Raw genomic sequence first — 27,898 nt, 5'->3', positions numbered from 1 at the left:
AGGGCTGCTAACAGAAGGGCAGTTTGGGGCGGTTGGGAGGCATTCTGAATTGGGCCAGGTGGCCGGGCGCCTTGAGACACGGAGGCGCTTCAGAAGCTGGAAGAAGAAGATATTGGATTTATATCCCGCCCTCCACTCCGAATCTCAGAGCGGCTCACTATCTCCTTTACCTTCCTCCCCCACAACAGACACCCTGTGAGGTGAGTGGGGTGGAGGGCTCTCACAGCAGCTGCCCTTTCAAGGACAACCTCTGCCAGAGCTATGGCTGACCCAAGGCCATGCTAGCAGGTGCAAGTGGAGGAGTGGGGAATCAAACCTGGTTCTCCCAGATAAGAGTCCGCACACTTAACCACTACACCAAACTGGCTCTCCTCTTCCCCCCCTCATGGGTCAAGCGCTCAAGCGTTCTGGCTGGTTTCTTTTTTTTAAAAAAAAAAGCGAAAGCGGCTTGGGGCAGCTTGGCACCGACACATAGCCAAGTCGCCTTGCTTGCACCCTTCCCCATCCAGACGGCAAGAAGGCAGCAGGTAACTTTTTGACTTGCTCTGCATAACCTGGAGGACGGGGTGAGTATGGGACAAGGACGGGCGGCAGATGTTGCCATCTGGAGGGATTATTTGGGTTGATTTCAGAGGCGTCTCTGAGTTGGCCCAAATTGCCAGTCTGTGATCACCCTAAGTGATCCTCAAAGATCCACACATATATGCTTCCTACCTGCAGTATGATGTGTAAAATATTTTTTCACTAAGCTCCTGCACTAATACCTATTTTAGGTGAAGGAAAGACAGACACTGAGACCAAGGGATAATAAGAAACAAAACTAAAAATATTTATTAAAGAACTAAATATCTAAAACAACACACACACTAAATAATGAGCTTTGCAACTAGATTTTTACTGTGTAAAAATAGCAAAATCCACTTGCAAACAGTTGCCATGTGAAAGCACACAATAATATGAATACTTCACTGGACACCTGTTATGCAAGCATGCTTTCTTATTATTTTTAAGTGGAAGAACTCCCAGCAATGTATACTACCTTGAGCTCCAAGATGTAACTGAAATAAATACATTTATTGATAACAACTGACAGATGGGTGGGTATGAATGTGTGTGTGAGACAAAGGGAGCCCACGCACACAGAAACAAATCCCATGTGAAGTGTTGCAGTATGGAAAGAGAAAGGGAAAAAAGAGTGATTTTTGTGTGGGGAAAAGCAGCATTTGTTGGTGCCCTGGTTATAATTTCCTAGCAACACAGCAAGGGACAGTCTCTGGTCCATAGCAGACACGACAAGTCTTTAATTTGTGTGGGAGATAAGGCATTACTCTTAAAGCCCTGTAGTGAATTTCTATTTCAAAATTCTCTGCACCAAAGATTCACTAACTGATCATGGTCCAGTCCCTTTATGTCTCGGTGCTCCTCATTTATTAGTCTATCATCTATCTTCAGCTCTCTGATCAATGAAACCATATAAAATGAGCCCAATGTCCTCTTAAGACAAGGGTGGGGAACCTCCATCCCAAGGGCTGTATGCAGCCCTTGAGGTCACTTGGTGTGGCCCTCGGGGATTGCTGGGCCAAACCGAGCCATGTGGCAGCTTCCCTGGGGCCTGGCTGGCCAGCGAGGATCATGGGGCCCAGCCATGCAGTGCAGCAGCCTTCCCAGGGCCAGGCAGGGATCACAGGGCCCAGATGTACTGTGCGGCAGCCTCCCTGGGGCCTGGCCAGCCAGCCAGAATTGCTGCAGGGCCTGGAAAAGTTACTGTCACAGTTCAGGTAAGTTTTCCCCTCGTTTCTTTATTTCCCTTTCTTCCCCCCATTTCTTTGTTCCCGTTTATTCCCCTTTATTCCCACTTTTTATTTATTGATTATCCCAGATGGTGTGACCTAATATGCTAATGTGTGTGACCTAATATGCTAATATTAGAGGATGTGGTCCAATATGCTACTGAGTTCCTGCTGGGCTTTTTCTACAAAAAAGCCCTGGACCTAAGCATTTGCCTAGGGCGGCAGACCGTGTGTGTGCGTGTGCATGTGTCAGATTAGGCTCTCCTCACATGACTTCAAATAGAAAAACAATTATTTGCATTAATTTTGCTGGCCTGAATCATTCGCCCTTGGCAGACCACTGTTTTTTAAGTTGATAATTTTGTATGGCCCGCGAATGATGTTATAAAAATCCATATGGCCCTTGGCAGAAAAAAGGTTCCCCACCCCTGTGTTAAGAGCTTCAATATTGTGTCTAGACATCATTATTTATTTATTTATTTTATTCAATTTTTAGCCCAAGGCTCAGGGCGGGTTACATCATAAAAGACAATCAACAGTTGAAACCGATTAAAATATATAAAATCTAAAATTACAGAGCAACAGTAGAGACTAAAATGGCAAATTCTGCCTCACAAACATGGTCTACTGCTTCACTGCTTTTGTCTACTTCTGTCTGCCTGCTTGTTTGAACTTTTCATTCCCACTTTCTGCGTTACTCAGACTGAATTGTTTTGGCACCACTTCTGCCAAAATAGGCCACTCCACTGGGTTGTCAGCCTCTGCTCCTGGGCCTATTCATTCATTCACAGGAAAGTTGATACCTTCGTCTAAGAAATATTAGAAGGCTGAAGGAACACACATTTGGTAGCCAACTACTTAAAATCTTATCAGTACCGTGATCAGCTATAAAATGATGCTTTTACCCCAAGTCAAAAGGAGTTTAACATCTATTCCTGACAGTGTTCCAAGAACAATCTATCTTCTATCTTCCTAACTGGCTATCCGGCTTTACCTACTCCTTAAATCACATAAATGGAGCACGGAAAGCTACAGCCCCACAGAAACAAGCCTCCAAGTGGCCTTCCCATTTATCGCATTAATGTTCTACTCAGATTTTTATACCTCTTTTCAAACAAAACTGGTTCCCAAAGTAGTTTACAAAAAACAGAAAAACCCAATACAAATTACATAAAAACCCTTTACAAATGTTCTGCGGGGAAGAAATCTCAGCTAAACATAATCCTGATGTCCCACACTTCCCTGCCCTGATCCATATACTTGGCTGCCACTGTCAGAGAAACACAGAATGTGGTGAATTCAGAAGACATGATCTAGCAGAAGTTATGATGTGGAAAAAGAGAGCAAAACATGGGGGATGCTTTCTTGGAGCAGAAGTCCACATTGCATACCTTAAATCATGGCCCCAACTTACATATCTGCAATGGTTTTTTTTTTTTTTAAGTTTCTATTCTACCAGTATCAGGCCTAGGAAGAAAGAGACCTTCCAAGGAAGTGACCTATCATCTCTGCCTCCCTTCCAGATGATGGTGCTATTCAGGAAGTGAAGGATTTCCTCTGAGCATGCTAAAATGAGAACCTATTGGAAGTTTCAGGAAGGAAAGGCAGTCTTTCAAGCATGGCTCTATTTTTGCAAGATTTTTTAGGGAAATAAACACACTTGGAGATTTAAACTGTTTTATCAAACATCACAGATTCTCTTGGATACTGTAAGCAAACAACTGCAACATCATTTGCATTCTCTATGGTCTTTAATACCAAATCATAAGCAATGTATTAATTTAGTAAACTTAACCTTCAAGTGATTCACTAGTAATAAATAAGCTTACTTGCATGTTTGTCAGCCAAGACAATCAAAGTGTTCGATATGTCCCGCCTTCTATAGAAACAGACCACTTTTGCTTCCACATTTCCATTGGCTGTCTGCAACAATAAGCAGAAAATAATTTGAAGTACAAATTAAAACTACTATGATTTCAATGAAATTCTATCTGTTCAAATGCTTTGAATTTAAATACGCCATCAATAGGAAAAAAAATACTGGATGGCTTCAATCCAAATATTTCTTGATATAGGTTTTCAGACTCAATCAGACCTTCATGTATACACATTGAAAGGATTCTTACAATGTCCCACTGGGCAAACACCTGACTAGTATGAAACATACACACTTCATAGCTTAATTGACACAAAAGAAGTGGGTCATCAGAAATGCAATCATAAAAATAAAAGATTACAAAGTAAAAGGAATAAAAAGGTAAATACAGATACAGTGGAGTTGAACTGAATAGACTGCTATCAAAGAAGCAGGGGTGAATGGATAAGGAAAAAATTCCAGATAAGGCGCTCTTTCCAAACAGCAAACAGATGTGCACCCCCTCACCACTTCTCACTCCTCTCTTCCTCCTGCCCCATTAAGTCTCAGAGTAGGCTGGGTACTGTATTCTGCTGCTACCAACCAGGTTTTGGGATCTTCCTGTAATCTGGGGGCTACATTACCCCTTTAACCTCTTTGGTAGCAGCTCCTTTCACAAGCAGGAGTGCTTTGGACTTATAAAACCTTGAAAGAGTTTAAAAGCCTGTACATAAAGACTGAATTCAAACACAAAAGCAAAATACAGTTGTTGATAATTCCTAGAATTCTCCAAACAGTATGCCTAAACATTGATGCCAAGCATTCTGCTGCCCCTAGAGGAGTAAAGGGACAGAGCAGTTGGATCTCCTCTAGAGCAGGGGTGGCCAACGGTAGCTCTCCGGATGTTTTTTGCCTACAACTCCCATCAGCCCCAGCCATCAGCCATGCTAACTGGGGCTGATAGGAGTTGTAGGCAAAAAACATCTGGAGAGGGATCAGAGACCATAGCTGAGAGTCAGAATTTAAACTGTGTGCTCACCAAGTAAAAACAAAAAGCGCTGGTACTTGGCCAAAAAGAGAAATGCTAACCTGGGCTAACAATCAAAGAGGAAGGAAGGCAAGAAAAATAACAAGAAATCCCTTAACTCAGCTAAAGATCATTTCACCTACAGCTCTCTCAATCCAGTTCCTGAATTCAATCAGCAAGCCTGACGTATGAGAGCACCCTCCTCAACATGGAAGCAGCCACTCTGCAGACATGAGCTCCTTGGTGAGTGGGACGGGGAGAATTTTATATGTCATACAAAGACCCTGCTCCCTCACACAAAATTAGCTGCCCAATCCCATTGGAATGGGTGAGGATGAATGCTGACTTTTAATTTCACCTGGCAGACTGATAGCAGGAAAGGAAAGATTAACTTCTTTCCCAGAAAGAGAAAAATCCCCCATTATGCATTACTCCAAACGCCAGAGATGCTGGAAAATCAGCCAAGGTTAGGAAAAATCATAATGAATCATACAGGCTCATTATAATGGCCAACAAAGCAAATGAAAGATAAAAACAGAAGTAACAAAAAAAAATTAAAAATTGTTATAAATAGGGAGATGAATCTTTCTACTTTTAGCCTTCTTATTCTACCCACTGCCATTTAAAATTACCTGTGCTGTTCTAAATCTAAAATGTGATAGTTACAAAATTAGAAGCTCAGTATGACCCTAAAAGGTCTTCTGCTCAAAGTGCCCTAATCAGCTTAACTAAACCTACTCAACCTTCTGCTTTTTTATTGGTGTTTCTTGTTCAGACTCATCCTTTATCAGCCATGCAGAAGATTTTCCTGCAATTTTAATATTAGAGCTGCCCCATAGGTTCAATTGTACAAATGTCAATAAGTCAGATTTCTGTGTTAAGCCAATTTCTCTGGATGCCTGAACTACAGACAGTATACATTTTGGTTACAAAGATGGTGCGACCCCAATAAAGGATAAAGTAAAGATTTAAAAGCCTTATAATAGGCCTTAAATTCAGGAGTCTAACCCGTCCTCTTTCAGTTGCTAGTTTTTATAGGCAATTCTGGGTACTTGATTGTCCCCCTAGATAAGGGGTGGCCAACGGTAGCTCTCCAGACGTTTTCTGCCTACAACTCCCATCAGCCCCAGCCATCAACCATGCTGGCTGGGGCTGATGGGAGTTGTATGCAAAACACATCTGGAGAACTACCGTTGGCCACCCCTGCCCTAGATGATGGATCAAAAAAATGGAGTCAACTGTGAGAAAAGGGGAAGAGAAATAGGTAGGCCGCTCTTTAGGATATTAATTTTACCCCACAATGATAAAATTAAATGTTTCCATCTATTTAGAATCTCTGTAATGCTTTCTAATATGGTGGAGACAATTAATGAGACCAAGTCCTCTATATTTCTAGGGTTTAATAACCCTAAATAGTTAAACTGCTGTGTGAGCACTTGAAGGGCCAGTGTAACACTAATGGCTTGATAGGAACATCCCCTGCTGGAACTGCTGTTGATTTCTCCCATTTAATTTTATATCCTCAATAGTTTCCAAATTTAGAAATTACAAACATTAATTTAGTGACTATGTGATCCAGATCTTCCAAAAATAACGGTGCATTATCTGCTTATAGTGCTAATTTTATTTTTGTTCCTCCTGTCTTCCTTCTCTTAATGTTTTTATCCAGAGATGTAGTTCAATAGCAATAAGAGAAAAGGGGCAATCCTATCTAGTTCTCCTGCTAATTGCAAAGGCTGTGATATTCATCATTAGCAATCACCCTTGCCCTGGTTTGTATATAAATACCCTGATCCATTTAGCAAATTTCTGAGGTAAACTAATCATTTCTAATACAAAGTACAGCAAATTCCAGGGAATTCGATTAAAAACCATCTCTACACCAGTAGTAAGACTAAACATTATGGATGCCTACTAGCTGCTATTATATTGACTAGCAGCCAAAGGTTCTGGGAACCCTGTTTTGAAGGCACAACACCTAGTTGTGAAGGGTAAAAAAGAGCAGTAAAGTAGGCACTAAAATGATTTGCTAATGTTGTAGACGTTATTTTGACATCCATAATAATAAAAGGCATGTGGCAACAACATTGCAGTGGGTCTCCAGCAGGTTAACCAGTAACTAAGATACTTGTTTTGTGCAGTTAGGAGTTTATTCCTTCCCTTATTTTGCCAGTGGGATTGTGTAATATTGGGACTAACTCAGTTTATAGGCATCTGTATCATTTGATGGGATAGCAATCTAGACATTTCATATTTTCAACTATATTTTCTATTTTGGGAAATTATACTGGGGCCTCATGCCTTGTTCTTTTGAAATTTGTGGGAGCTGGATACTTTACAGAAAATTGTTATATTCAACTGCCTGAATATGCGCATCTATCAAATACAATTTTTATAGTAATTTGCAAATAAGTCATTAATTTCCCAAGTCTACTTGTCACAGTGTATTTGTGCCTAGAATGCCAGAGATAGTATTTGTGTTTTGAACTTGTTTCAAATAATTTGCTAGCATTTTATTTGCTTTTTCTCGTGATTCCCACTACAATTGTTTAGCACAAGCTATCTGCAATTCTATCTGCACTAACTGGATCATATTCATTTAAAATTTTAATTTGTGTTGGTTACATTAATGATCTGGATTGTCTGCAAAAGTTTGGAAGGCTTGCTGCAGGTCATTTTCAAGCTGCTGTACATGCTTGGGGCATTCCTTTTTTAATTATATGTATGCAATTTTATGTTTTCTAATGAATTAACGTAAGAGTATCTCAAAGCATAGCTATGTTTTCTTCTCCATTCAGCTCTAAGAAATCCTTTATCTCTCTTTCAAGAAGGTTACAGATGTGGAGTCTTCGTAACAAAATATGATTGAATTGCTAATGGGAAGCTTTTCTTGAGCTAATATGGGTCTTATGGAGAATGTTACAGGAGAATGGTCCAAAAATGACCAAAGGATTTGTAAAGCATGCCAGTGTTGATCTTAATATATATACTAAGAAATAATTTAAAAAAAAATTCAGTTGGATTCACCATCAGTTTATAAGAATCATGCACACAAAATTCTTCTTGGGAAGAACATATTACTGCTCTAGCCCTAGAAAAATCTGTACATGGAAGGGACAGCTACAGTCAATTAAGGGGCCCATAATTTCATTGAAGTCACCATTACAAATGATTTTAGGTATATCAAATTTGCAAAATTACCCCATGTAAAGTATGGAATAATTCAGGTATCATTGTTTTGCCAACACAAAGTTACCAGAGATACCACTCTAAGTACATATCTCCCATAATTTGCTATTCTAGATTCCTATACAGTTCCACTGAAGTGTAATCTTATTTGGCTATGTTCTTATTTGGTTACCTTTGGATCTCATGGATCAGCACCTGCCCTATGTGAACACCCCAACCTAACGAGGCATCTGTGGTTAATGTGACTTCCAGCAGAGGGGGATGAAATGGATGTTTAATTTCTTTGACAGGTGGTGGTGAAAAGGACTGAATGTCCCCACAAACCATAACTGCAGGGGATGCATGCATACTCTAACATAGGGTACCTTCAACATGGTGGACCCCATGAATCATAACAAAGTTTGAATTCAGTGGCACCTTTAAGACCAACAAAGTTTTATTCTGGGTATAACCTTTCATGTGCATATACACTTCTTCAGAGTGATTAGGTGATGGGGGTGAATGGATTGGAAAAGAGGCAAACTTCAAATATCCATTGTCATTGGGAGATGTTCTGCCAGTTCAGTTGGTGGAACCTCTGCTCCTCTGTTGATTGGCATACTGGGCATGGGATGTAACTGCCAAAAGCCATGCCTAGTGGGTTGGTACATCTTGGATGATGGGGGTCTGATTTTGCCCACCTTTCTTTGCTGGAGAGAAAGTTGGATGGCCTGCATATAAGAAGGCCTGTTGGAACAAGGTGGCCTTTTGAATGCAGGGTAGCATGCAATAGGATCTACATGTAGTAGTAGAATGCATCTAGGGAATCACTCTCAAAGTCTTAGCAGTAAACTTACTCTTCCTCATCTCACTGAGTATCTCAATGGTGCTGGTACTGGAGAGATCTATGCCCTCAAAGGGTAGGTCCTAAATTATGGCACTCCTTTCTCAACAAAGTGCAATAGGTCTCAGCCAGTAGAGGCAATGCAGAGCAAAAGCTGTGGTAAGACTAAGGGCTTTACAGTCAACTGAGCACTTTGCTGAGGAAATCTGGTATTTGGACAGCTTTGATGTCTCCAAGGCCAGAAGTTATACCAGATTACATTTGTCATCTGGCAATATCTCTAGGTAGGGTGTAATGCAAGTCCATAGAAAAGAGTTAGTAGTGGGTCATTATGTACTAACTGTTGGCAATTTTGAAACCCAGAGCAGAGGAGGCATAGATCTTTCTGTCTAACTCATTTAATGGGGGAGGGACGGTGGCTCAGGGGGAGGGATGGTGGCTCAGTGGTAGAGCATCTGCTTGGGAAGCAGAAGGTCCCAGGTTCAATCCCTGGTATCTCCAAAAAAGGGTCCAGGCAAATAGGTGTGAAAAACCTCAGCTTGAGACCCTGGAGAGCCGCTGCCAGTCTGAGAAGACAATACTGACTTTGATGGACCAAGGGTCTGATTCAGTATAAGGCAGCTTCATATGTTCAATTTACATCCTTCTTTATCAATCAGGGCTGAGAGACAAGTGTCCCTGGTTCTTCCTTTGAAGGTGGTTCAGGAATTTCAGGGTGTAGCTATAGGATGTTAGGTGTAGGATGTTGGGAAAGGAACATCCTTTCCCATCTTTCCTGCTTGGTTCTGTAACGGTTTTCAATACACCTAGTGGAAGGCTACACAGATGCTAGACATAACGAAGATGTGACTTCCAGAAGCCCAGGATGTGTTTGCAGGATGCATAATTCTGAATCCATTCCCCTTAGAGAAATGCAGGATACACTGATTTTTAGGGATCAGGCCATTCAAATGAGTTGTTCACTACAGATGTGTAAACCCTAGCGAAGGAAGAAGTATATAGATGGTTCTGGCATTACATTGTCAGGTGAAGGTTCAGAGCCACAGTCACAGTCAGGCTTTTTGTCTTCATAAGTAGGCTGATGGTTATCAAAGCATGTCATGTAGATCCAGGGGAAGTTCTGGTCTGGTTCTCCTTGATCAGAACAAAGGGGAGCATATGGACCCCAGCCCTGATTGTAGTAGTCACACTGGAGCTCTTGGTATAGTGACTGGGACAACAGAAGGCAAAAAATCCATTGGATCCAATAGACAGATTGAAGTACTGAGTTGACAACAAGGGAAAGGAAGTTCAGAGTCTTCTACTTCACTTTCCAAGGGAGAATGGGATGAGTATGGTGAGCAACTTGATGGCGAGGGCATTGATGGAAGAAAGGCTGCCTTCTTGACTGGTTCCAAAGCTGACTTGCAAGGAACTGAGTCCTTAGGATGGGAACAGCTGAGGTGGGGCGACGACTTTGACTTGGGAGGCTTTTCTGCATGTCTGTATTTATGATGACCCTTCCTAGGTGGTGGTTTTGATGAGCTACACTCTAAAAAGATGAGATGGAGTTTGAGGCTTTCCTCATATTTTTCTACAGACTGAAGTGGCAGGGTTCAGTCTTGGAACAATTGATTGGATCCATCTGTCGGCATTACATGTCAACTTTGTGCTGGGATCTTTCTCCTGAGTGGTGCTGAATAAAAAACTTTTCCTGGTTTAGGAGAAGAAGGAGAGGAGGGGTGCATGCCAGTGGTGGTACAGGAAAAAGAGGAGTTGGAAATTCGAGGCTTGGGGGAGGAAGTGGAAGATGATCTCCTTTTTGCAGAAGTTGCAGGAACTTCAGAAAATTGATCCATGGGGCAGTTAGAGGGAGGCTGACAGATGAGGACAGGCCAAAAAGGTGGACATCGGGAAACATGGAAGTCAAGAATCACAGGGTCGAAAAGAAAGGAGGGGCAATCTCCCTTTGATGTAACTGGTGAGAGTTCTGGGAAACTGGCCCATGGGACAGTCAGAGGGAGGCCAGCAGATGAGGCCAGGCCAAAAATAGGGACCCCAGGAGGCCAGAAGTCAACGATCGCCAGGTCAGAAGAAAAAAGGGGGGGGGATCTCCCTTTGGTAGAAGAAGAGAGTCAGCTGGAGACTCACTTCGAGTTTAGCAACTCTGGCCCACAGGGGGGGCTATTCTACCACTTCACTAAGTTCATAAAACCAACTGTTTTGGTAAACAGGAAGGTTCATAAAACCCCACGAACCATAACGAACCTATTTTCCCAGTTCATGCCCATCCTTATTCCATACTCCATTTATCATGTTACTTGACTTATCCTGTTACTTTGACTAAGTCTCTAACAAAAACTGAATTTTTTTCTTCATTGTTTGTAAATTTTCTCACCTTCCTCCACTGTCTTTAAAAGAAAGTCTAAATGGGTCACCCCATTTGTAAGTGATATCCTTTCCTGTTGGCCTGTTAAAATTTTAAATATCTTCTTGTTTACAATGTTAGAGTAGAGATATCAAGAAACATTTCAATAGTACTTTCTTCAGTTATTATTGGGCCCTCTTGCAAAATTTCAAGTAGATTATTTCTAATTCTCTTTCCATTCCTCGAAAGCCCCTTTGCCTGTTTCCTTCTCCAGACGACCTACCTTTATCTATCCCCCTGTCTTTAGCTTTCCCTCCTTCTGGCAACCTCTCTAGGAAGTCTGGCCCAGCTGCAAAAGTGACAGCCAGTTCAGACCCTATTGTGTGGGTAAAGAGACTCCAGTGGTCACCACTGGGCTTGTCCCCAATGAGTCCTCCTCCCTAAGGAAACATGACAGGGGAGGGGAATTTCAGGTCCCGAACAGCTATCTGCTTGCCATTTCCTTTGGTACAGTGAAAATCACTCTGGGATAGTAGTACTGTATTAATCCTGCCACTTTGTCAGGTGGTGGTCATGATCCTAGGCCTAGTAAGGCCTACAGACTCCAGAGAAGCCTGTGTTAGAGTAGCTACAAGGCCTATATTTCACCCAGTTCCGCAAGGCCTGTAAGACCGTTCTCTTCCGGCAGGCCTTCAACCTACCATAGGAGAATTCTGGAATAACCGCCATCCTGGAACTATGTGTTTTAACTTATATATTTAAGTGGTGTTATTGTTTTTATAACTGCGCTCATAGTACGCTATGACCTTGATGTAAGCCGCTCTGAGCCCACCTTGGCAAGGAGGATGGGGTATAAATCGAATTAAACATTAAACATTACATTTCCCAGAATCCTGTCTGTCCCTCTGATTGGGTGGGCAGTTTTGGAGGGAAAACTTGCCCAGTGGAGACTAGTGGGGTGGGACCTGGAGGGAGGAAAAAAAAGGCCAAGCTAGAGAGGGAGTATTGTTCTCTCTGGACAGGCTGCAGTCAGGAGAGTTCTCTTTGGAAAGGCTGAGCTGGAGAGAAGCCTGAAGTCATGAGGATTCCCTCATCCAGAGCGGTGAGTTAGTTGGAATTAGAGGAAGGGAATGTATAGTTAAGACTTTTATTTTCTTTGCACCACCTTTACTGTTTCCTTGTGCAATAAAAAATTAAAACTCACTTGTTCGTTCTTAAGCACTTACAATAAACTTATTGTTGTTGAACTGCCTGAGTCTGCCCACCTTTTTGGTCACAGATAAAAGGTGCTTGTTGAGAAGGAAGACAGGGGTTGGGTGAGTGCTTTGGGTCCTCCCAGACAGATAATTATCAGAGTGGTGGCAGCCAATAGGAGGCCCTCCCTGGTCCCCTGCTTGTGACAGATGGGACTGAATATTCACCGTCTGGATGCAGTGAAGCCAACAAGTCTGCTTGGAAAAACTGTTCAATGGATTAGCCACGGTAAACACTATCCTTGACCTTATCCTTGACCTTGAGGGTCATGGAGGTTAATTCCTATGCTTCTTGGAATTTCTGGAGCTATATATATACAAGTGTTTGTTGGGGGGCGGATTTAAGGCTTATCCAAATGAATTTTTACAATATTTTTTTAAATCTATGAAAGTACGATCCTCTTATCCCACAACTGCTAAGTTAATATCCATAGGCCTGTTAACTTGCCTAATAAAATTGTCTTTTCCCTTTGCATTGTCTGCAGCTTTTCAAGTTTTGTAACTCCCTCTCATTTTTTGATGCTTGCTGTTATTCTAGAGGGAAAACTACCTGACCAGCAATGCTCCTTCTAAGCTGTAGAGTCTTGTGAGCAAAAATTCTACTTTGTGAGCTACTGGCATTAAAGTCATGAGCTAATGCATAAATAATTTTTCCTGAGCTAAGACTAAAATGTATGAGCCAAAGGCTAAAGAACTGTGAGCTAGTTCACACTAACTCAGCTTAGAGGGAACACTGCTAGCCAGTGTAGTTTTTTAAAATCTACATTCAGGGGGCAGGTTCAGAATTAGATATAAAACTAATTGGAGACCTGCATGACTCACAGGAAGGAATCCATTCCCCGCATTCAACAGCAGCCTTCACTCTCCCTTTCCCCTACCCACCACAATACTGTCTCCATCCACCTAGCTCACATAATGGCAGCAGTGGATCACACTCCTCCCACCTGCAGTGCTGCTGCCTCTGCCCATCTAGCTCATGTGGAAGTAATTCCCATTCATTTTCTCTTGCCTTCCTCTTCCTGCCTGCCATGACTGGGTCATGCAGCAAAAGCTCCCACTTCTCCTCTTCTGTCCTTGTCCTCCCACCTATCTGCATTGCTGCCACCTTTACATCCACCTGTCTCAAAATGGTGGCCAAGGTCTCATGTTCCTTCCACCAAACTTTTGTTGTTGTTGTATTTTTCTGAAAACCTTGGGAATTCCCCAGGCTCACAGAAAAATACCCCCATCTGTTACTGGTTGTATGAAATCCAGATATTTTGAAAGGAAAAAAGAGGCTGCCTTCTTGACCGGCTCTATACAGGCTCCTATTTCATCCATATCAATACTTTTGTGAATTCTGTCAGCTTAAAAAAAGATTTCAAAATTGTAAAAATAATAGATTCATTGTTAACAGCTAGTACAAACAGTATCTTCAAAAACCATGGATGGCATCTGCACTTCTTTTACCTTATTGAGTTCTTCTATTCTACGTATCAAATATGGGTTACTTGAAGAGTTTTCAAAGTAGACATAATCTGTAAAAAAAAACACATTTTTTCATTAAGCACAAGTTTATGAGATGATACAGCTTAAAAACAAAAATATAAGCAGTGATTTTTACACATCTACCTCTTGGCTGACATATTATAGCTTCCTTGCAGACAGGTAACCACTGTTACCATGCTCCACAGTCACAGCACTGTCCTTATTCCAAAACCTCAATACATCTGACCACACTCCCTAAAATGGACGTTCTTTCCACCTCCATGTGTCTCTAGTATTTGTTGCCTGAGAACAATTTGCACGTAACTGTATTTTTAAAAGCCTCAACGGATACTGGAAGGTGACTATTACACTAAACATACAAAATGTTCTCACAGCAATCACATCTCCCACACCATACAGTTAATCCCAGCGTAGCCCATCTCTCAACACAGAACTGCTTTTAATAACCATCACAATACAGAAACAAATGTGTTGCAGAGTTCTGGCAACTACAGTGCTAATTTGGAGCTCTTTTTTTTTTAAAGAAAAGGTTTTTATAATGCTATAGATCAACACGGGTCTGTAGCAGTATTAAAGAGCAAGAGTCCAGCAGCACCTTAAAGACTAACAAAATTTGTGGCAGGAGAGGAGCTTTCTTGAAGTGCTCAGTTACTCACGAAAGCTCATACCCTGCCACAGATTTTGTTAGTCTTGAAGGTGCCACTGGACTCTTATTCTTCTATAATGATACAGAAACATAACTTTAGATTTCAGTTGTTTTAAAGAGAAGAAATGGGTATATGTTCATATTTGATGTAAAAGACTGCTGTGAATAGGGGGAGGGGAATCAATTATTATGCTCTGACAATTTAGCTTCTCTTTTACTTAATGTTTCAAATCTGTTTCCTGCCATATTCTGAGGATTTAAGGAGGTAAAGACAGAAGATTTACCTGTAACACCTGTTTTGAGTGACCTGCAATTTTAGAGAATTTGCAACTTCAGGAATATTAGAGCACTAGCAAGGAACTGAGGCCTTCTTTCCTCAACAGATTTGTGATTAACTGTGCATGCCTTGTTCCTTCCTGCCTGGGAAACCTCCTGATACAACCCTGGGACCAAGGAGCATACAGACATCAGAATGGGTATTCTGATCTTATTCCACACCACCAGGAAGTCTCTCCCAGACCAGACAAGTGACTACCAATGTAGGAGGGAGGCAGGATCCGAATGCCATTGTGGCACTCAGTTCCCTTGCCCAAAACTTCTTTGCTTCCTCCAGTAGGCTGGGTACATCAGAGGTTTCTCCATTTCCAGAGAAGGTTCAGAATCAGACCCCCTCTTTGGAAGCACAGCAAAGTCTCTGCTACATCCATCCTATGGAACTCAGGCTGGGCACAGCACAGGTCTTTCATTCTGCCAATGCCATCCTCCTCCTCCCGTTTGCAGCAGCCTTAGTGGAAGCAGGCAGGCCCTCTGGCCTTTCTTCGCCTACCTATATGCATTTCAGATACTGCACACTGGGTAGAGAGGAGGTAGGCAGGGAAAGAATGGGGGCCATGCCAGCTGCTTCCTCTAAAGGCTGCAGTAGGAAGGGTGGAAGTGAGTGGTGATCCATGGAAGTCCTTCTGCCCAAGGAAATGGTCAGTTGTATTCAAGCCTTTGGGGGGCTTGCTGAAGAAGGGTAACCACTAAGGACCCCTCTTGCCCTGTTTGTTGGCCTTCTGGGAGAACTGTCGGCCACTGTGTGAAGCAGGATGCTGAACTAGATGGGCAACTAGTCTGATCCAGAAGGTTCTTCCTATGCTTTTATTAAACAGCTTGGGAGATAAAACTGACCCTTGGGCCTCCCCCCTCAAAGAATATTAAGATGCCAACAACTGGCCCCTAACAGCAAAAGCATTCTTCATAGATGAAATCCAGAGGGTTGGTTTAAACCATGACAAAGCACATTCTTTGATACCTGTCCCTATTTTTCAAAATCTCAACGTATTGCAGATTGTTCTGTGTGTTGTTTCCACTACTGCGCCACTGGTGCTTATTCAACAGCACTACCAAATCAACAGAAGTATAGTGTCCAGATCACGTGATGTGATGGTATTGCTTTACTCTGCTCTGGTAAGACCTCACCTGGAGTATTGTGTTCAGTTTTCGGCACCACATTTTAAGAAGGATATAGACAAGGTGGAACGGGTCCAGAGGAGGGCGACGAAGATGTTGAGGGGCCTGGAGACCAAGTCCTATGAGGAAAGGTTGAAGGAGCTGGGGATGTTTAGCCTGGAGTGGAGGCGACTGAGAGGTGATATGATCACCATCTTCAAGTACTTGAAGGATGGTGTGGAATTGTTTTCTGTGGCCCCATAAGGTAGGACCAGAACCAATGGGTTGAAATTAAATCAAAAGAGTTTCCGGCTCAACATTAAGAAGAACTTCCTGACAGAGCAATTCCTCAGTGGAACAGGCTTCCTCAGGAGGTGGTGGGCTCTCCTTCCTTGGAGGTTTTTAAACAGAGGCTAGATGGCCATCTGACAGCAATGAAGATCCTGTGAATTTAGGAAGAGGTCTTTGTGAGTTTCCTGCATTGTGCAGGGGTTGGACTAGCTGACCCTGGAGGTCCCTTCCAACTCTATGATTCTATGAAACTCACAGAGTACCTTCTTTTCAGACAGTCTAAACATTTCAGTTCTGACAGATAAAAAAATTAGAAGCAATAGATCTCAACCATGAAGAATGCTGTTGCTGTTAGAGACCAGTTGTCAGCAGTGTGGGACTTGCCCCGTGGAGGATCCACAAGGATCAGTTTTGATCTCCTATGTTATTTAATAAGACCATAGGAAGAACCTGCTAGTTCATACTAGTGACATGTTAGTTCAGCAACCTGTTTCACACAGTGGCCAACAGTTGTCTAACAGGGCCAACGAACAGGGCACGGAAATCAGGCTTCCCCTGATGAGACCCTACTCATCCCTACACTGTCCTTTTATTCCTATTCTTTATTTAACTTTAAAAAAAAAATCCATGAAAGTACCCATCCTCTTATCCCATAACTGCTAAGTTTATATCCACAAGCTTATTAACTTGCCTATACATTTCAAAAGGTTGGTAAGGCGGGACTTCCCTTTGCAGGTACCACGCTAAACCTCTCGCAGCAGCCTTCATTCCTATATGTACTTAATAAGAACTAAAAAACTTTAATAAGTTTCTACTGATTTACCTGGAAAAGATTAGACTAATTGACTTGTAGCTCCCTGGATCCCGATGGACCTCTTTTAAAACTGGTATTAACATTTGCTACTTTGCATTCCTGATAATAAACACACTGCTGAATTTTGCACCAGCCTGTTTCCAAATCATCTTCAAGGACGGCCCAATGTAGAGTGTTACCGTAATCTAGCCTCAATATTACTGAAGCACAGATTAGCATGTGTGTTTGCAAACAGGCAGCCAGTTTCTAACTAAATCAAGCCACTGACATAATTCTATTCCATGACTTTGCTAATTCCCCTTTAAAGACATCCTAGCTAGTGACCATCATTACCTCTTGTAGCAGCAAATTTAATAACTACCTTACACTGAATCAAAACTTTGCTCTGACTAGCTCAATATAGTGCTAGCCTGTAAACTCCAAAGACTGGCAAACTCCAAAGATTCAGATTCTCTCCCAACCCTACCCAGCTTCCCAGAACCCTTTAAAGTGTCTGGGAGTGAACATGGGACTTCTGCATGCACAGTTCATGCTCTGTCTCTGAGCTTAGGCCCCTTCCCCTACTGGGCAAGGGGGAAAATCCAATTAAGAAAGCTGAACTTTATTAGCTAAAATTCCACATTGGCCATTATTTACATTTTCTGCCCACTCAAAACACACTTCATATATTTCCAAAACTTTTGCCAATTCTTATTATGTTACTAGGAAGGGACAAAGTGAGCAGAGAACATGTGCATGTACACTGATGTAGCATGTGAGAGAAGTGGTCCCCTGGTCTATGTGCAAATATGTACTAGAAAGAAAAGGTGGTGAGGGGCCATGCTGCTATGGTATATGTGGCCATGAGAGAATGAGTGAGAATGCACTTTTGTGATGAAAGATACAGATTCCTTACATATACAAGCTCCTATGGCAGGTAGGGCATATCAAAGAGTCAGGCAGAAAAGAACCTCTATGTTTTTGAGTGAAGACAGAAGTGCTGCTGTAAAATCAGAGAATGCAAAAAGCCATGTATGCAAGACAGTGCACAAGAAATGCTGTACCCATGTGTGAGAGAGGTGCTGTTTATTAAGATACATGGGAGTTCACATCCACCGAATTCCTCATTCATAAGATGTGTAGATATTTTCTACAGGTACCAACCCGTAGAACATCATTTTCAGTCTGTAGCTTGCCTTAATTCCTTGATTAATTCCTTTTTTGAAAACAGTGGTAACAGTAAACAATCTTTTGAGCATCGAGTCAGGATTCTGCTCCTCAGGCTTGTATACTTCTTATTCTTCTCCCATGGGGTTATTATTTACCTCACCCACTTCTTGTCTTGTGAAAGCCATACTGAACCTCCAAACCATAAGTGAGAGGGACTCTGGGCATGCAAGGCTGAGAAGACACAAACCCAAGGTACAGCCATGACTATGACTTGGGTGTAATATCAAAACCAGGCCTTAGACACTACCTCAGCCTAACATCTAGGGAATATGGGGATAGCCTCACTGTATGCACTGACAGGACTTCACATTTATCCAAGCACACGTAAAAGTCAAGCAATACAGAAATGCTGTGAAAGTTAAATTTTGACACATCTTCCCTTTCCCACTGCCTCATAATTCTGTTATTCTATAATACCTTCTACATGTTCAAGTAATACTGATGTTAAAGAATGACACTATCAAACTTAGTAAGCCAGGCTTATAGCTACAATGGGGCCTGGGGGATCAGGGGTCCAGACCCCACCGATAAAATCCCTGTTTAAGCTGTCTGGCCCCACAAATCAGTCCCTCACTGTCCTCAGGAGGCTTGCTTGGCTGCTGGCTCTGGTCATCCTGGTTGAGGAGCTGCTCCATCTGCCACAGCCACCCGGCCACCATCGCTATTAAGCTGTATGCCATAAATCTAAATGTTGAATTGTGAAAAACAACTTCTTACAGAATTCACGTGAAACTTATCAGATCAAGCATGCCTTCTTATTTATATGCTGTGTTCTTAGAGAAACTCTCCGAAAGCAACTCACATTAACAGAGAAAGAGACAAAGGTAGCAATCCTATGCATACCTGGGACCAAATTGTACTGAATTCAGAGTTAGACCCGCTTATGATTCCTCTCAGCATCAGAACAAAGTTAAAGTGTATATCCAGTTGAGCCAAAGAGGCTCTTTCTTCAGTTGGACAGACACAAATTAATGCATTTTAAATAAGACCCAGACATTCAGAAAGGCCACTCCCAAGTGCATTCAACTCACAGATGTTGGTTTTATCTCTTGCTTTGTCTCTTCCGCCTGGCAATTTCAACCTTGTGTCCCTTCCTATGTCTTCCAACAACTAACCTTGCCTTCACCACCCTACACAGAGAGCCTGTCTGTCACACTATCAAGCAGCATTCTAGATTAAGGGAAAGGGAAAGCCAGTATGTATGCACATCTCAGGCACTGTTGCATCCCACTCCCCCCCCCCCCAGCACACAGCATCCTATGCCTCAACCTTTTCCCCCCACCCCTGCAAAGGAAAAGGACTGTGTGGCTGAAAGCCCAAGGAACAACAGGCACAATACACAAGAGTCGAGCATGTTCTCAGTTCACACAGCGCAGAAGCTGAGGGAAGTACCTCGGCTAGAAAACATGGAAATCTTTCATTTCAAAGGAAGGTCTGTTTGTTGTTGCTATTGTTTTTTTTAACCCTAAAGCCGCATCACAGCCCGACTGCGGTGTCTAACCATTGTGGTTCCTTCCCCTGCTGAGCTCCCCCCAAACAGCGACATCCTCACTGGAACATATGAACAACAAACATATGAAGCTGCCTTATACTGAATCAGACCTTTGGTCCATCAAAGTCAGTATTGTCTTCTCAGACTGGCAGCGGCTCTCCAGGGTCTCCAGCTGAGGTTTTTCACACCTCTTTGCCTGGACCCTTTTTTTTGGAGATGCCAGGAATTGAACCTGGGGGACCTTCTGCTTCCCAAGCAGATGCTCTACCCCTGAGCCACTGTCCCTCCCCACCTGGAGAAGAACACCTGGTCTCCAAAGACACCCGTCGCCTCCCTCATAGGCTTCTCGACCACTGAGCCGCCCCCTTTTTTGCAAAGTGAGAGGGAAATAAGTGGAGTGGGACGACAAGGAGCGGGGAAGAGGAAGGCGCAAAAGCAGCGCCAGGCGGCATTCCCCTCAGCCGCATCCCTCCAGGCCCCAAAATGAGGCAACTCCCCTCCCCACCACCCCCACCACCGGCCCAGTCCAGGCCGCGCCGCCTCCCCACGGCGGTCCCCATCCCACGGCCGGCCCGACCGCGCATCCCTGGCAGAAGCGGCCTGGCGTGCAACTCCTGGGGGGCGCGAAGGAACAAAAGGGCGCTGCGCGGCCACGGGAAGGGAGGCTCGCCGTTCCCGCCCAAGCGAAGCCCAGATGCCGGGCGGGGTCGTCCTCGCTGGCCTCCCGTCCGCCCTGCCCCGAAACGCCACCCGAGCAGGCCGAGCCAGAGGCCTCCCCTCGCCCCCGTCCGGACCCCTTCGCCCCCCAGGAACGCCGCTTCCGCCGGGAGGAGCCCTCACCTCCAACCCGGTACATGTTGGCCGCCATGGCCGGGCCGAGAGAGAGAGAGAGAAAGGGGGGAAGGAAGGAAGGAAGGCCGGGCAGACCCCGCCGCCGCCGCCGTCTCTGGATGCGCTGGAAAATGGAGGCCGGAGGGGAGGAGACAAGACGGCGAGGAAAGGGAGGAGAAGGAGCCGGCTGGCCGAATTAAGATGCACGGTGGGCGGGAGGGCTGGCGGCCAGAGCCTGCGGGGACGGCACCGGCACCACCGCCGGGAGGGTATTCAGCCCGCCCGGCCCGGCTCGGGGTGCAACCTGCGGGTCGCGCAGCCTCTCTCCCGCTCCTTTCACCCGGCTGTGGGAAGGCAGGCTTCCCTCCACAGCAATGAACGTGAGGGGGGCGGATCAAAGGGGTTTGGGGAAAGGCTCCTCGTGAATTTACGCTGAAACGCTGCAAAGCCGCCCTCACATTGTAGCTCGGCCCTTGGTCCACAGGCGACATCATTAAAAAGAGCATCCCTCTAGTGCTTCGTGGTAGGGGATGCAAGCCTCCAAGAGGCACCTCGGGATCCCCGGGAATTGCACCTCATCTTCAGACTGCAAGGATTAGCTCCCCTGGGGGGAAATGGATGCTTTGGAGGGTGGACTCTATACTATAGCACTGGACCCCATTGAGGTCCTTGTCCCCCATCCAGGCTCCATCCCCAAATCTCCAGGGGCTTCCCAACCTAGATCTGGCAACCATACTCCCCATCCCCTGCCGGTGGCCACAGGGGACCTGGCAACCCTACTTCATGGTGATCCAGGTATGGTTACTCATTACATTTGCAAGGAGCGTAACCCGATAACCGTCATCTTCGGTTTGCCAGCCACCAGGTGGAGCCCAGGAAAGGAAAGGTCCCCCGTGCAAGCACCTGTTGTTTCCGACTCTGGGGTGACATTGCTTTCACAACGTTTTCACGGCAGACTTTTTTTTTACGGGGTGGTTTGCCATTGCCTTCCCCAGTCTTTTACGCTTTCCTCCCAGCAAGCTGGGTACTCATTTGACCGACCTTGGAAGGATGGGTCAACCTTGGGCCGGCTACCTGAATCCAGCTTCCGCCAGAATCGAACTCAGGTCGTGAGCGGAGAGTTCAGACCACAGTACTGCAGTACTGCTGCTTTACCACTCTGCGCCATGGGGCAGATTTTCAGATCTCCCAAAATTACAACTGATCTCCAGGAGACAGTTCCTCTGGAAGAAATGGCTGCTTTGAAAAATGGACCCTAGGGCATTATATGCTACTAAACTCCATCCTCAGGCTCCACCCCCAAATATCCAGGAATTCCCCATCCCAGAGTTAGCAGCCCTGTGTCCAGAGTGTTGTAGTATTTTTTACAAGGAGTCCACCAGTATTCACCATCAAGTGACACCTCACAGACATTTCCATGGACTGGTCCAGAGAAAATGTGAATCCAGTCCTTCATGGCACCATCATGACCCAAAACGTTGGTTTAAAAAATGGATCCTTACAATTTGTGCATTAATTGTATCAATATCCACTATAAAGTCACATATCACAACAATGTCCATGGACTGCTCCACAAAAAAAAAAAACATGGAACCATGTGGCACTGCCACAGCATAAAAATATATAGTTTAAGGTGCACATGCCAAAAATTCTATTATGTGTACATAGATGCAACTTTATTATGGCAGCATCATATCTTTGTAACATGCGTCCATGAATGTTTCTGCTAGAAAAGCCAGAACTTGTTAATCTTTAAGATGCCACAAAAAGCAGGAACTTGTTGGTCTTTAAGGTGCCACAATAGATGGCACAAAATTGTTGGAAGATGGCTGCCAGTGTGAAAGATCCAGGCCAAGTGTTTTTCCCTCTCTTGCTACAGGCACTTAGAGTCTGGGAACAGCTCACAGCCCGTGCCAGCAAACAAAAAGTGTTGTGTCTGAGGGAGGAGGAATGTTGATGGCCAGAGTCACCATGGGCAAGCTGTGCCCCAGGGGTGCTGTCAACACATCAGGGACCTTGCCTCTGAGGGGTGATAGTTGTCATAAGTCAAACCATTGTCTTCTTCAACACCACCAGCCCAGAAATTATGCAGCCTGCAGCTCAGGAAGTCAGCTTGGTTGTCCAAAGAACTGGCTCTGAGTTCCAGGCAAGATGGTCTGATGCATATGGGGGATCACCTGGTTTGGGATTGATCCATAAACCATGCTGGACCAGGTCAATGGCCCATCCAGTCCAACGCTCTGTATCACACACTGGCCAAAACCCAAGTGCCATCAGGAGGTCCACCAGTACCGGTAGGGCCATATTCCAGAAGCCCTTCCACTATTGCCCCTCAAGCGCCAAGAATACAGAGCTTCACTACCCCAGACAGGTGTTCCATCTATACATTGTGGCTAATAGCCACTGATGGACCTTTGCTCTATGTGTTTATCCAACCCCCCCCCCCCCCCCGCTTGAAGCTGTCTATGCGTGTAGCTGCCACCATTGCAGGATCTTGTGATCCTGCAAGAAAAACAACTGCACTGTCAAGGAGATGCAGGGGCCTCCCCAACAGCTCACAGGTTTGCAGTGAGCTTAGCTTTCACTTGTAGTTTTGGAACTGGATGTCATCAATGTGGCAGTGACACGTAGCTCTATATCTCCTCATCCAAATCTGGTCATGCAATAGAGGTCTTGAGCCACTGCCTGACTGCTGTGGTTATATGGCTGAGAGCGAACAACCTGGCACTGAACTCAAACAAGATGGCTGGTTGGCAGGCCTTAGGTCTTTAAAGACATTATGGACATCACTTTTGATGGAGTTCAGCTGAGCCCAGTTAAGAGCCTAGGGGTTATACTGCTGGAGAAGCAAATTAATGCAGCTGCAACAAAATGCTTTCTTCTACCTTCTTTTAGTCTGAAAGACAGACCCCCCCCCCACCTGCTATTATATTACTTATTGTCTCCTTCTACTGATTACATTGACTTGCAGTGTGCAGTCTGCTTTGAGTCTGAAAAAGGTGGACTATAACTAAAATTTTACAAATCAGATTGATTTAAATGGGAGAATAAAGCTCACAAATTGAATACCTTCCAATGAAATCTACAGAACGTAATATTGCTTGATTGAGACCTAAGATATTAAGAAATGCCATTGTTAGAAGATATTATATTGCTTGATTGAGACCTAAGATATTAAGAAATGCCATTGTTAGAAGATATTTGTTGATGCCAATAATAAATCCCCCTATAATAAAGCCTCAGTAGATTGTACTCTATACATAGCATTGCATCATTTTGATATTGGAGGTGTAGAGGCTGGTTTCTCCCAAGCCTCCTTGAGGGTACTGTACTGGAAGTACCAGGAGAACAGCAGCTGGAGGCAGATCAGATTGCAGGATTTTATGAACTAAGCCTGTAACCTTGGATTATCTGAAATAAGTTGGATTTGGAAGACCAATGACATTCTTTCCAACAATTGTAGGAAGGCTTTTGAGCCCTCTGTAGGCAAAATAGTACCCTGGAGGCTAACCAGGTTTGACCAACGGAAGTGTGGGGTCCTCCCTCTCAGATTCCATCCCACTGGAATCAACATCAGGAGACTCTGATGAAGACAGATGACCTACATCTTTGAATACAGGAGTCCCTGGAGTAGCCCAAAGTGTATGCCCCACCAACTTAAACATGGTTGGAATGGAGACTGAGACTGGCCTCATCGAGACCAAAGCTGCATCCAATGTTGAGGGCACATGTGGTGCTGAGCCTTCCCGATCTTGTGATGGGCAATGGGACCAAGAGCAGTCAACATTCCTATAGAAGCCACTGGATCTTGAGTGAGAATGTCTTACATTGCAGGACCTTGAGCAATAGGCATGTCTTGATGGAGACTGAGAAGGTAATCGGGATCAAACAGTAAGATCGGTGCAAATGAAAACAGGAGTCATAATGGCCTTGGTACTGGCTTATCAGGTCCTGCTACGATTCTCTGGTTTTACATGGGTTCTGTTCATCTTGCTACCGCATTGGCTCTGGGTTCTTCTTGTCCCCTGCTTGTAGTCTCTAATAGCCATTCTTAAATCATTCATATCCCTGGTTTTGGAATTATCTTCTATCATAAGAACATAAGAGAAGCCATGTCATATCAGGCGAATTGCCCATCCAGTCCAACACTCTGTGTCTCACAGTGGCCAAAAAAACAAACCCCAGGTGCCATGGTCCATCAGTGAGGCCAGGACACTAGAAGTCCTCCCACTGTGCACCCCCCAGCACCAAGAATACAGAGCATCACTGCCCCAGACAGAGTTCCAACAATACACTGTGGCTAATAGCCATTGATGGACCTCTGCTCCATATATTTATCCAATCCCCCCTTGAAGCTATGCTTGTAGCCACCACTTCCTGTGGCAGTGAATTCCATGTGTTCATCACCCTTTGGGTGAAAAAGTACTTCCTTTTATCAGTTCTAACCCAACTGCTCACATTATCAGCTCATCTGTCACAGCTAATGAATGCAATGCAAAAGTCAATACGTCCAGTATCAAGTGATCAATAAATGGAGGAATCCGGGCACCTTTTTTTCCATAATTACTTTTACTAACTCACTTGTCTGGTGGTGCCCTAGGTAAAATTATGACTATCGTATTCCTCAGTTTTGAAAGACCACCAAAAAGACTTTATCACCCATTGTGGTCCCTCTGTTGGACCCATGTCCACCTTTTAGAAGGTGACTGGATACGTTTCCCTTCTCAGTTCCCTTTTATCTCCTTCCTGCAGGACTGAACATGGGTTACACTGCTACTGAAAGGAAGCACTGCAATGAGGATACTGTACCAGGATTCTTGAAATTCTGCTGAGACGTCATACCATTGAAGCTTCCTTCGACTTTCTTGGAATGTGAAAATGTTCTGTTTTTAGCTAAAAGCTATGTATCACTTGTAAGCTGTGATCCCTAGTTATTTTGAAGCACAAAGCAGGATCAAAACCAATTGCAAAGCGAAACAGAATCAGACTTTCCAATTCAGTTTATTAGTGATACATTAGTATCATAAAATATTTCATAAAGGTGTATACATTGCAGTTTTATTGCAAAAAATGCTATTTACATTTACCATCTTAAGTACAAGAGATGAACTGGCAGCTGCTGCCAAGTGGCAACATTCCTCCTTCATTTGACAATGAATGAAAATGAGCGATGCCTTTTACAGGCTCAAGACAGAGACCAACCTTGCCAGGCACTACCTGGGCGATGCTACCAGATATGGAATCCCTTCTGTTTTCCAAGAGGCAGGACTACATCTTCTCTTAATCAAGAAATCTATTGTTCATTTTCTGTGCAATGGTTTGTTTCCTATTCTTGCCCATGAGAATTAAAATCCACTTGAGTACTTATTTGGAGGCAAAAGGGAACTGAGGAATCCCAGAAGCACCCAGAAAATCTGGCAGATGCCAATGGCCAAGACCACCCTTCACCCTTGTCTTCATTTGACTTAGCATAAGCAAAAATCCCTGCCAGTAATAGATATGTTAGCAATTAATTCATCTCCACTCCCCAAAAATATTTTTTCTGAGCTGTCAAAGGACTTTAGACCATACTAGGCCACTGTGGATTAAATGGTAAACACATTCATTTTGAACTATGTCATTAGAAAGCCTGGCTTCTATGGCCCTGGTAAAGAGCTTTGGCTGAAATGGACACCTGCAGCAATAAGGCAAAGAAGCATAAAGAGGCGCTTCATAAAAACCTGGCTTCTGTTCATATTAGCTGTTGGCAAAAAGATGTGGGGTATAATATTAAACCCCCAGGACTGCTGCTGGATCTGCACTCTGGCTTGTGATAAGTCTATTGCTGGTTTATGAATTCTGAAGAACTTGTCAGTCTAGCAAGTAAGCACATATGGGTAGGTTTTGGGTTGCAGAACATATCTGAGTGCTATAACATAAGAGAAGCCATGTTGGACCAGGCCAATGGCCCATCCAGTCCAATGTTCTGTATCACACAGTGGCCGAAACCCAGGTGCCATCAGGAGGTCCACCAGTAGGGCCAGATTCCAGAAGCCCTATTGCCCCCCAAGCACCAAGAATACAGAACTTCACTACCCCAGACAGGTGTTCCATCTATAAGTTTCGGCTAATAGCCACTGATGGACCTCCGCTCTATGTGTTTATCCAACCCCCTCTTGAAGCTGTCTTATGCTTGTAACTGCCACCATTACAGGATCCTGTAGGAAAAAACAACTGCACTGTCAAGGAGATGCAGGGACTTCCCAAAGAGCTCACAAGGTTGCAGTGAGCTCAGCTGATCCTGAACTAGAAGCAACAGCACCCACTTTCTACTAGAAGGGGCAGCCACAGGAGACAGAGGAAAGAGCTCTGCAGGTTTTCACAAATCCTGCAGCACAGAAATGTAATTTTGTCTAGCTATGCTGACACTTGCCCAGTGCTAATCACTTGCAAATTCATTGGCAAGATGTGGTCCAGTGAAGAACAAGGGAGAAATGTAAAGACCATCTTTAAAAAAAAAAATTACAGGGGGAGTGACTTTTTTCTTGCAGCCCAACTAGACTTTTTTTTTAACTAAGCTCCAGATATTAGGCACCTATGTACTATATTTGCATCATGCAGAAAATTACAGTTAAAGAATCCCTAGTTTTAATTCAGGGCATTAGGACTGAAGCTTTGCCTTTTTCACAATGAACTCTTTAGCCACCTGTTTTCAGTAGGAGCAACACTCCATGCAGAAGTACAATTGCCGATGCCTTTGAAAACAACCCGGTTTTCCTTTACGAATGCTTCCATCCCAGGTGCCCTGCCTTCAAAACTGTAGAGCTTCCGTGATATAGAAAGATCTAGCTAAAACAGAGGGGCCAGGATTTCCGTACGCCTCGGTCGGCTCACTGAGACATTGCTCAGAGCTCCAAGTGAACAGTTCACATATCACTCCTGGCAAGAATAGCTTAAATTGATTTGGTTCTAATACCTTGTAAATGCGATGAAAAAAAAGGCAAGAGAGCAGAAGCCACATCACTGGGCACCGCTATGACCATCACTAACGGTTGCATCTCAAGGGCATGGACAGTAGAGGGAACTCAGCTTGGAGCGAGGAGCGATACGAGGGTCTGTCTCCGAACAAGGTGGGAGGAGGAACAGGAACTGAGCATCATCCATCTCTATCGCAGCTACTTTGAAAGGATGCTCACATTCCCTCAACATTTTCTGCAGAGAACAAATTCAAATCTTTGGTTGGAGAAGTACAGACAATTTCTCAAGGTTCAATCAGCAGAATAAAACGAGATGTAAACAGTTGTTGGGGATTACGGAAATCATACAAACACGTAAGAACGAAGAGCCCTGACTGGATCGGATCAGTGGTCCAACTAATCCAGCATCCTGTTTCACACAATGGCCAACTAGCAGGGAACAGAGGCCAAGGCCTT

The 27,898-nt window shown here is 44.0% G+C and overlaps 2 protein-coding genes across 8 annotated transcripts in view; one reads left to right on the top strand and one right to left on the bottom strand.

Moving 5' to 3' along the window:
- Positions 1 to 20,856, bottom strand: part of MTA1 (metastasis associated 1) — a 116,173-nt gene extending 95,317 nt beyond the window's left edge. For 5 of the 6 annotated variants that reach the window (XR_009556184.1, XM_060253893.1, XM_060253895.1 and 2 more), the window contains exons 1-3: positions 20,496 to 20,856; positions 13,734 to 13,801; positions 3,620 to 3,713 (exon numbers count right to left, since the gene is read on the bottom strand). Coding sequence is in view for 4 of the 6 variants with exons in the window: in XM_060253893.1 (XP_060109876.1) it covers positions 3,620 to 3,713; positions 13,734 to 13,801; positions 20,496 to 20,523 (190 nt within the window). In the remaining 2 variants the exon portion in view is untranslated. Of the gene's footprint in view, positions 1 to 2,975; positions 3,016 to 3,619; positions 3,714 to 13,733; positions 13,802 to 20,495 lie in introns of those variants that run through there. The other variant, XM_060253894.1, reaches the window with a different exon arrangement.
- The window catches only part of SHISAL1 (shisa like 1), a 401,371-nt gene that overhangs the window by 276,522 nt on the left and 96,951 nt on the right, over positions 1 to 27,898 (top strand). The gene's annotated exons all lie outside the window — the stretch shown is intronic.

The sequence above is a fragment of the Heteronotia binoei genome, chromosome 14 (genome assembly GCF_032191835.1).
Source record: "Heteronotia binoei isolate CCM8104 ecotype False Entrance Well chromosome 14, APGP_CSIRO_Hbin_v1, whole genome shotgun sequence".
Taxonomy (NCBI): Eukaryota; Metazoa; Chordata; class Lepidosauria; order Squamata; family Gekkonidae; genus Heteronotia; species Heteronotia binoei.
The sequence above is the reverse complement of the archived record's forward strand: the minus strand, read 5'-3'. Positions and strand labels throughout refer to the sequence as shown.